Source organism: Myotis davidii, unplaced genomic scaffold (assembly GCF_000327345.1).
Source record: "Myotis davidii unplaced genomic scaffold, ASM32734v1 scaffold363, whole genome shotgun sequence".
In the NCBI taxonomy this organism is placed as follows: Eukaryota; Metazoa; Chordata; class Mammalia; order Chiroptera; family Vespertilionidae; genus Myotis; species Myotis davidii.
In genome coordinates, this window is record NW_006294069.1 from 2,827,261 (window position 1) to 2,837,952 (window position 10,692).

General features: G+C 53.5%; 1 protein-coding gene across 7 annotated transcripts in view; it reads left to right on the forward strand.

Annotated features, from left to right (window-relative positions):
* RPH3AL (rabphilin 3A-like (without C2 domains)) overlaps nucleotides 1-10,692 on the forward strand; it is a 103,321-nt gene that overhangs the window by 18,755 nt on the left and 73,874 nt on the right. For 6 of the 7 annotated variants that reach the window (XM_015566776.1, XM_015566775.1, XM_015566770.1 and 3 more), the window contains exon 2: nucleotides 7,831-7,940. In XM_015566776.1, coding sequence (XP_015422262.1) covers nucleotides 7,864-7,940 — 77 coding nt within the window. In that variant the 5' untranslated portion in view covers nucleotides 7,831-7,863. Of the gene's footprint in view, nucleotides 1-7,657; nucleotides 7,700-7,830; nucleotides 7,941-10,692 lie in introns of those variants that run through there. The other variant, XM_015566773.1, reaches the window with a different exon arrangement.

A 10,692-nucleotide genomic window follows, 5' to 3' on the forward strand; every position in this document is an offset into this window, starting at 1 on the left:
CTGTTGCAGGGTTGAGACACACTCAGGAGGCAGCCTGTGGGCTTGTCTGGCCCCGGTGCAGGCGGCACCTGGGGGCCTCGTGGGCACACTGGCCCCGGGGAGCTGCTCTGCTCTCAGACGGAGCCCGTGGGCACTGGCTGCCCCTGGGGAGCCCGAGGAACAGGCTGCTGTGAGCAAACAAGTACCGAGGTGGGTAGAGCCGTGTCTGCTCCGAACACGTCTGGCTCGGTGTCTGGCTTTCCCCTTGTCTGGGAAAGGCCATCTCTGATTGAGCAGATATTCACCGCGCACCTACCTTGAGGACGCAGGGCCCGGGGAGTCGGAGAGCCGGCAGCACTTCACAGAAGGAAGGCCTCTGGGGCCGGTTCTCAGGTAGAATGTCCACCTCCCCCAGGACCGGCTCCCTTCCCCAGCAGAACACCCCCCCACACACACCTATCACACACCACACACACCACACACATACCATAAATATCACATACATCAGACATATCAGACACACACACCATACATGACCACCCACACACACATCACACACATACACAAACACCACACACACCATACACAACCACCCCCGCACCACATACACCACACCCATCACACCACCATACATATCACACACATCAGACACACACCCCAGACATATCACGCCCATCACACATATCAGACACACACACCATACATATCACATACCACACACACAGCACACATTTTACACATATCACACACATTGGACACACATACCATACACGATCACCTCCCTACATATACCCCCCCCACACATCACACACATACACAAACACCACACATACCATACACAACCATCCCCACACCACACACCTCACTTACATACCACACATCACACCCACCACACATATCACACATACACTACACCACACATACACTACACCACACATATCACACACACCACACACATCACACACACCACACACGACCACACATACGTATACCACACACACCATACACACATCACACACACAAACACTACACACATATACACAACACACACACCACAACCCCATATGTAACACACACACTACACATCACACAGCACACACACCTCTCCCCCAGCCTCTTTCTCTCACGCTGGAAGGACTCCGACAGGCCTGGCCCATGGCCCCCGCCCGCTTAGAGAAGGACCAGTCCTGTGCGCCCTCTCCCCACTGACCCCGCTGCCTTCCCCTCCGTCCCCTGTGAATGTGTGTTCTCCTTCCCTGCCTTTCCCTCGGCTTCGTTAAGCCTCTGGTTTGTTCCCTCATCATTTGATTTCTGTCCGAGACAGATGGAAATTTATTAATACACGGGCACATCACATGCCGCTCACATGACCCTGCTCTGGAAGCTCCCGGGGGCCTGGGCCGGCACTGCAGGGCCTTGGGAAGGGCCCTCCCTGACGCTCCCTGAGACCCGCTGGCTGGGGAGCGGAGCCCAGGAGGGTGTGCTGGGTGGTGGCGGGCACCGCTTGGCAGGGAGCCCTGGTCGAAGGGGCGTGAGAAGCTGGGACGGGTTGGCTGGCGAGTCAGGGAGCAGCAGCTGTCTCAGACTGAAGAGGTTGGGAGAACCTAAGCTGGCTTCGTTGGCAATTTCCTAAAATATGGCTCCTTAAGCCGCCCTTCCTCTCCCATCTGTCCCGCGGTTGCTCTGTGTGGGCGAAGGACAACTGTGCCTTCTGAGGTGCCAGCCGCAGCCCAGCAGCCCCTGGGTGGGGCCGCGTTCTCACCCCCAGAAACCTGCTCAGCCACCGATGTGGCCTCGTGAAGACCCTCCAGCCATTGCCCATGCCCAGCCCCAGGAGGTGACGTCCTCTCATCCACCTAGGCCTGCAGCATGGACTCCAGGGGCTCATCTTCCCTGAAGCTCCATGAATCGGGGGGTGGGGCACCCGGGGGTGCACTCCTCCTCCTGCACCCCGCAACGAGGCTGGGTGAGGGCTCAGATCCCGCCCCCCAGGTTGGAGCAGCCACCAGCCTCCCACCCAGGACCCTCCATGAGCCCCCTGCCTGCCGCCTGTGCCTCCTTCCTGCAGCGTGGCAGGGCAGAAGCGGGCATTGCAATCACACAGGGCAGTCCCTCTGGCCTCGGGTACCGAGGAGGAAACTGAGGCCAGGCTGTCCCTGGTCTTCCCGTAAGTTTTCATAAAAGCCAGACTTTCTTTTTAAAAATATGTTTTTATTGATGTCTAGAGTGAGAGAGAGAGAGAGAGAGAGAGGGAAATACCCATGATCTGCCTCCTGCACACCCCCTACTGGGGATGGAGCCCACATACCAGGCCCCTGTGCCCTGACTGGAATCGAACCAGTGACCTTTCAGTGCATGGGATGATGCTCAGCCAACTGAGCCATCCCAGCCAGGGCGGAAAAGCCAGACTTTCATGGGTTTTTCCCCCCTAATTGAGTCTTCTCTCCGCCATCCCCACTGCTCTGAAACTCTTCCCTCCACACGTCTGGCACAAGGTGCAGAGAAAGGAATATTGGTGAAGGGTTAGTAGACTGGCATAGGAGCTCTGTGACCTTTTCTCAGCTTCTTTTTTCAAAAAATGTATTTTTATTGATTTCAGAGAGGAAGGGAGGAGGAGAGAGAGATAGAAACATCAATGATGAGAGAGAATCATGGATCGGCTGCCCCCTGCACGCCCCACACAGGGGATCAAGCCGGCAACCCAGGCATGTGCCCTGACCAGGAATCCAACCGTGACCTCCTGGTTCATAGGTCGACGCTCAACCACTGAGCCACACTGGCTGGGCTTTCCTCAGCTTCTTAACCTCCCTTTCTCTTCTGTGCAGCAGCAGAAACAATGATTAGATTTAAGAACAAAACAGAGTGCCCTGTGGGTGGTCACAGAGTTGCTTTGGCTAAAGTTTTAAAAATCAAAGAAAAGAAATGGGTCAGAGGACAGAAAAATGTTAGTTTGGGGCCCCCTTACCAGGGATCCCCAAACTCTGGGGAGTGATTCAAAGGGTTAAAATGGGGTTCATCCCCTAGAGATTCGTTTGGGGTGCTTTGTTTGGGGCCCTGAGGCCGTGCTGTGTCTCTGCCTGTGTTTGCTGCTATCTCCTCCTAGATGTCCCCACCTGTCCCACCATAAAGGAGATGAAGGTTCGAGCACCAAAGCACAGGGTCCCTTCTTTCTTCCCGCCTCCTCCCGCTGCCCAGCTCCGCACCCTTTTGGTTCAGAAGCTCCTGTGGAAGAGGGGCTTCCCATCCTGAGGTTCCCTGCTTGCCCCTCCCTCCGAGATCACCCCCTGCCCCGCTGAGGATGCCTGGCAGAGAGGGGAGGGCCCTCCAAACTCGGTGCCCAGCTGCCCCAGGATGGGCAGGAAGGCCCTGAGCCTTCCAGTCCTGGGAGCAGTGGCCTGAGATGTGGCGGCCCCTGCAGGCAGACGCAGGAGCTGCAGCATCTGCGAGGCAATGACAGGTGGCTGGCTGCTGGGGCACCCAGTTCACCCAGGACACAGCCTCTCCAGCCAAAGGAACCACCACTTCCATTCCTTAAAGCTCCCAAAATACTGTAGCCCCCCCTCCTTCTCTGTGGTTTTACTTGCTGTGATTTCAGTTAGCTGCCGACTGAAAATACTAAATGGGAAATTCCTGGAATAAGCAATTCATGTTACAAATGCTGCGCCGTTCCGCGTAGCATAAGGGCATCTCATGCCACCCTGCTCTGTCCTGGCTGGGATGTCAGTCATCCTTTGTCTAGCGTATCCGCGCTGTTTATTCACTTAGTAACTGTCCGTCATCACATCCACTGCCACGGGATCGCGGTGCTTCTGTTCAGGTCACCCTAATTTTACGTACTGACGACTCCAGAGCACAGCGTTATTGTGACTAATCTCTTACTGTGCCTGATTTACACATGAAACTGTATCTGAGGTATTGTACGTGCGTCCTCTGGAGGTCTTGGAACATATGCCCCACGGATAAGGGGGTCCACTTTATTTTTAATATAATAATAATAATAAAGAAACAGGGCGACCGAGTTGTAGTGTGTTTTAAATGTTTACTTGGAACAGGGTAACGCTTTTGACACCTACACAGCAGTGTGACTGTGCTATTCACAAGATAACAAATTAAAAAACTAAACAAACCACAGAGCACTAAAGGCTGGAAGTGGGACACCTGTTTAGCAGGTGTACCGGATAATAATGCGGATTTTTTCAATAGATGGAGTTACACATATGTTGATATATGTGCGATTGGATATGTACACTATTTTGTTGTATTGACAGCAAGCTTCAAAACTTCATATGTCAAATTTTCTGAAGGTGTTAACATCATAGATATTTTTATGCTTAAAAATGTCGAATTCCATGCCAAAAAAGAAACGAGCATTTGCGGGAAGTTTTAACTCATTACTTTATTTTGAAGAAAGGGACTGCTGAATACTTCGGGAAGCTTATGGTGAACATGCTCCATCTCAAGATACTTGTGAACACTGGTTTAAACACTTTAAAAGTGATGATCTTGATGTGAAAGACAAAGAACGTCCAGGTCAACCAAAAAAGTTTGAAGACCAACAGTTACAAGCATTATTGGATGAAGATGCGTGTCAAACTCAGAAACAACTTGCAGAGAGATTATACGTTGCTCAGCAAGCAATTTCCGATCGTTTACAAGCAATGGGAAAGATTTTAAAGGAAGGGAAATGGTGCCACATCAACTGAACGAAAGACAAATAGAAAACCGAAAAGTCATCAGTAAAATGTTGCTTCAACAGCACGAAAGAAAGTCTTTTTTGCATCGAATTGTGACTAGCGATGAAAAGTGGATTTATTTTAAGAATCCCAAACGCACAAAGTCATGGGTTGATCCCGGTCAACCAACAACATCGACTGCAAGGCCAAATCATTCAGAAAGAAGACAGTGCTCTGCGTTTGGTGGGATCAGGAAGGTGTGGTGTAAGATGAGCTTCTAAAAACAGGTGAAACGGTTAATACTGATCACTACCGACAACAAATAATCAATTTGTACCATGCTTTGATTGTGAAACGACCAGAACGTGCCAGAAGACACGGCAAAGTAATTTTGCTTCATGATAGCACATCATCACACACTTCAAAACCAGTTAAAGACACGTTAAAAGATCTTGCCTGGGAAATATTAACCCACCCGCTGTATTCACCAGTCCTTGCTCCTTCAGATGACCACTTGTTCCAATCGATGGCACATGCACTTTCTGAGCAGCACTTCAAAACGTATGAAGAAGGGAAAATTGGATCTCTGAATGGTTTGCCTCAAAACAAGAAAAGTTCTATTGGGACGGTATCCACAAATTACCTGAAAGATGGGGGACATGTGTAGCTAATGATGGACATTACTTTGAATAAAGCACTTTTGATGTTCCTCTTGAAATTATCGTGTTTTCTGTGATTACAAAATCCGCATTATTAACCGGTACACCTGGTAAAGTTGTTTGTGAGTCTCATTTTTTTTTACCCCACCTGTGTTTTCCTGGATTGTACGTTAGTCTCATTTGAGAGAAGATCCAGACTTTAAATCTGAGGGAGCCGTTGATGATGGTGGCATCCCAGTGTGGCCTGGCCATGGGGTCTCCATGAGTTTCTCCCCTGAGGCAGTCCACAGTGGGAAGCAGGTGCCTGAATGTACTTACTGAGCGGGATAGAGAGACCCCTGTGGTCAAGGTCGTGGACTTGGTCCCGGTGTGGGTCAGTTAGCTGTAGTCTGCACGCTGCCCCCTGCTGGTCATCACAGAAATGGGTGACACTGGTCTGGAACGGCCTTTTTCAAACCATGGGCTGGGGGTCCCCAACAGATTAGGGGGTCTACAAGATCAAAATTACTTTCATAATAATAATAAGACATTTGGTCTCATTGTCTCGCAAATGTGAAGAGTTTATTGATATGGTTTCAGATGCCACATTAGAATTAATCTTTAAGAAATAACCAACTGTTGAGTTTTGGTGTCGTGTGAAAGATTAGCCACAATGATCTGGAAATACACCCCCCTTTCCAAACTTGGTACATATCTGTGAGAGTCTGGCTTTTTTTCATGCACTTGACTAAAACCACATATCGCAAAAGATTGGATGAAAAATCAGATGTGAGCACCCAGCTGGCTTTTGTTATGTAATATAGGTTTGTAAAAATGTCAAACAATGCTATTAGTCTCAGTCGGGGTTTTTGTTTTGAGAATAGTTATTTTTTTAAATGAACATCTAAGGGTTTTTTTTATTTTTAATGAATTTTAAGTGTTTTCTCTGTCTAATATCTAATATTAAAAATATCAATAGATATAGCCCACATCACTTGGAGTCCTCAAGAATTTTTATAAAAATTTAATGAGATATAATTCTCATGCCATAAAATTCACACTTTTCAAGGTGAATTCAGTGGTTTTCGTGTATTCCACAAAGCTGTTCAACCATCACCACTAACTCCAGAACATTTCCATCAAAAAGAAACCCCGCACCCCCTAGCAGTCATTCCCCACTCCTTCCCCCCACACCACCACCCCAGTCCTGACAACTACTAATCTACTCTTTGTCTCTAGAGTTGCATGTTCTGAATAGTTCATATAAACAGAACCATACAATATGTAGCAGTCTTTGTGTCTGGCTTCTTTGACTTAGATTAATGTTTTCAAGGTTTATCCGTGTTATGGCCAGAGAGTATTCCATTGTTTGATGAGCCACTCTTTGTTATTTTACCAATTGATGGACCTTTGAATTGTTGCCACTCTTTGGCTATTATGCATAATGCTGCCGTGAACATTCACGCACAAGGTTTTGTGTGGATGTGTTTTTCAGTTCTCTTGGGCATATCCCTAGAAGTAGTTTCTGGGTCAGATGGTTTAACATTTGAGGAACTGCCAAGGCTAATTTCCAACCTCAGTGATTTTTCAGAGTGTAAAGGAAGAAGTCCTGTGACTCTGGCCGGTTTGGCTCAGTGGATAGAGCCTGGGCCTGTGGACTGAAGGGTCCGGGGTTCAATCCCAGTCAAGGGCACGTACCTCGGTTGCAGGCTTGGTCCCTGGCCCTGGTTGGGGCACATGCAGGATCTCTCTCCCATCACATCAGCGTTTAAAAAAGGAAAGAAGTCCTGTGTTTGAGAGCCACTGGGCTGGGTGGGATTGGACAGGGGAGCGTGGACAGCTCAGCACGGCCCTGGTCTTTGCCCTGGGGTTGATTCCCTCAAAACCAGCTCTCTCTTCTGTGCTCCTCTCCCTTCTGACACATACCCTGGGTGGCAAAGAGAGAGCCGGTAGGCCAGGCTGCAGAAGGTAAGCCGCCAGGGAGTTCTGGAGCGGCGTCACCTCTCTGCAGATTTCAAGGGCGCCCTCTACGCCGTGTCCCCTGCAGCTGTGCAGGGTGGCAGCCTGGCTGCAGCCGCCTCTCTCTGCCTCCTTCCTGCTCTGGCACCGGGATTGCTGGCTGTGCCGAATCCCGCGGGGAGCAGCGTCTGTGAGGCCTTGTTAGCAGAGCTGAGGAAGGCAGCTGGCTCAGCCACCCATGTGCCTGGGCCGCTGCTCCGGACCCCCTCCCCCAAGGGGGGCTGTCTAGCCATATCCCCCACCCCTGCCCAGGCCCCTCCTGCGAGGTGATGTGCTAGGCACGGCAGGCGCTTGGAGGGCGCAGCCTCCTCCCACCCCGCCAGGGGTTTGCCAGCCTTTGAAAGAGGAGTTTGGAGGGAACAGAGTTTGGCTGGAGGAGTGATTCTGATGGTGAGCCTCCAGGCGTCAGGGGCAACATACAGGGAGAGGTTGGCAGTGCCCGTGTGTGGGGCCTGCGGGACCTGCCTGCCACCTGCACCCCAGCCAGTGACGCGCTCTCTCTTTGTCCTCTTCTCCCCCAGATGTGACGCCCACGCTGGCTGGGGGCCCTGAGCATGGCCGACACCATCTTCGGCAGCGGCAGCCACCAGTGGGTCTGCCCCAATGACCGGCAGCTCGCCCTGCGAGCCAAGTGAGTACCTCCGAGGCCCGGGCCGGCCTTCCCTTCCTTCGCCATCGCGTTCCCTCCTTCCTTTGGCAGCATTCAGTCCCAGGGACCCCGAGAGAGAAGTTTGGAGACAAGTGCCTCTCGCGTCGACACCAGGCTCCACGCCCTGAGCTGGGCCCTGAACAGCCGTTCACGCATGTAACCGCCAGGCGGAATCTCTCTCCATTTCGCAGGCGCGGAGAGTGAGCCGGGCCCCCAGCCAGGGCCAGGGCCACACCGGGACCTCCTGACACCCGCACCCCTCTTCTTTGTCACCACAGGCTGCCGGGAGCCAGGCCACTCCCTCCCCTTCTCTATGAAAAGCATAAATCCGCCTGTCCCTGCATCTCCAGCCCCTGAGCCCCTGGGGGCGGGGACTCCCGGGTCGCTGGAGGCCCATTGGTAATTGAGTGCCTGGCCCTGACAGAGGGACAGAGTGAACGAGGAGCCGAAACACACACACAGGCAGCGGGCGCCCAGGGCTGCTCCACGCTCTGGCCCCTCCTGGCCCGTCTCGGTCCCTGCAGTTCCGGCTGTCCCCTCGGGGTCCTGGTTTTCCTGCTGCCTCTCCTCCTGGTGACCCCTCAGCTCCGTGCTGCTCAGACGGCCTCTGCCTGCTGCTCCCCTTTGGCTCAAGGCCAGGGGCTCACCGATGCCCCTCCGCCTTCCTGTTTCCTGTCTCTCCAGGGAGCTGGGGGGCCCCTGGTGTCCGATAAGCCTAAGCGTCCCCTTCATCTGTCAAACTGTGTCAGTTACCAGAGCCAGCATTTCCCAAATGGGACCGAGTTCAAAAAAATTTTTTTTTTGCAATTAGATGTGAGGAGCCTGCAGGGACCCAGAACCACAACATCAAAGGGCGAGAAATGAGTCTGAAATGCCGAGAAGAGCGCAGTCCTGCCCGAGTCGCAGGAATCTTTGCACAACAGTTAATTTGTCCCTCTCACCGGGTGGCTCGGCCCCCACAGGGCAAGTACCAGGAGAAAACCAGCCCCTCTCCCTCTCTCCTGACGCCAGGCAAGCTGTGTCCTGCCTGGCGGGACACGTGGCGGAGGCGGGATATGAGGAGCTGTGCTCTGGGGCTCAGGGTGACCCCTCGCCACCCCTCCAGCATTTCCGTCAGTTCTCCCTGACCTTGTCTTGCACTCAGCAGCAGCCAGAGCTGTCATGGCACCTTTTAGAGGAGCAAATGCTTTTATCTTCTCCCCGGGGTGTGCCGCCGTAATGCCAGGCTCCTTGTAATGCCAACCTCCTTGTAATGCCAGGCTCCTGGTAATGCCAGGCTCCTTGTAATGCCAGGCTTCATAAAGGAGAGTACTACAGATCCCCACACCCAGGCTCTGCGCTGAGGGTCCCTCTGGGAAGCCTGGGGAAATTGCCTTTCCTCGCTCTCGCTCGGTCTGTCCTTCTGTCCTCCAGCCACCATCGGACATTTTCTGAACCCTGACGGTGTGCCTGGCACTGGTTGCACAGCAGCCAACGAGACCACCATGGTCTCTCGTCTCCAGGCAGTCATGGGGGCAGTGAGCTCTGTACGCACACTCATCCATGTGCTGTGACAGCGGGGGTGCGAGGGTTGCTGACTTCACCTGGGTTTGGAGAGGCTTCCCTGAGGGTGTGATTCTTGTGTTGATCCTGGAGGAGGGTTAAATGTTGGATGGGAATATGGGGGAGGGGCCTCTGGAAGAAGGAACGGCATGTGCAAAGGCCCTGGGGTAAAAGGCCCACGGAGAGGACCTAACAGGAGGCCGGTGTTGAGGGGAATGCAGAGCGAGAGTGAGACGGTGAATGGGGTAAAGGGAAGACGGGGAGGTGGGCAGGGCCGGATGGGGCAGGGCCTGGTCCTCCAGAGACTCGCATTCGGAGGGGAGGATGAGGGTCCCACTTGCCTCAGCACAATGTTTCAGCCTCTGATGGCATATTGTTTTGACCGCGGTCCCACTGGGCAATGCTGGCTCTGGAACTGACACAGTTTGACGGATGAAGGGGACGCTCAGGCTTATCTGACACCAGGGCACCCCCCTCCCCCGCCGCCAGCTCCCTGGCGCTCTGCCCAGGCCTTATGAAAGCTGAGAATGGACACTTTACCACCTCGGAGGGGATCAAAAAAACCTCCTGGTGACGATCGTGTCCAAGAGCACATGAGTGCGCCGCGGGAAGGGGCTTAGCAAGGGGGGCACGCTCCCCAGGTGCAGGCACAGCGTGAGCTAAGGCCTGGCTTCAGCATGCAGCCCAGGGATGGGGAACCGGGAGCAGTTGTTGCCCATGCATACCATGTGAGGCCGGGGTGCCGGGGATGGGGGCCCCCTCTGGGGACGTACCGATGGGTGCCGGGCACCCCTGGAGGTTCTTCCCCGGGGGCTGCAACCTGAGTGGCCTCCTTTGGCTCTGAGGAGGGGCACCTCGGGGAACACGGTGCTCAGGGGCAGCCATGCCCATGGTGGGAACGGGGCCTGATGGGCCAGGGCTAGGGAGCGGGGCAGGAGTCGGTGAGAACGTAAATGGCCGGGGTTCAGTGGGCGAGCAGATAGAGGTGGGAAAGGAGATTCGGAGGAGGCCCTGGGGGAGCCTGGCAGGCCGTAGGCAGCCGCTAGATGCTAGATGGGAGCTCCCCTGGCCGGGAGGCCTGCCGACTCCTGACTTGCCTTTAGAAAGGTAGAGGCATCTAGCTGAGCCCGGCCTCTTCTCTCCTCTGAGGAATGGGGAGGCCTGCTTTGCAGGCTGACACAAGGTCCAGCGT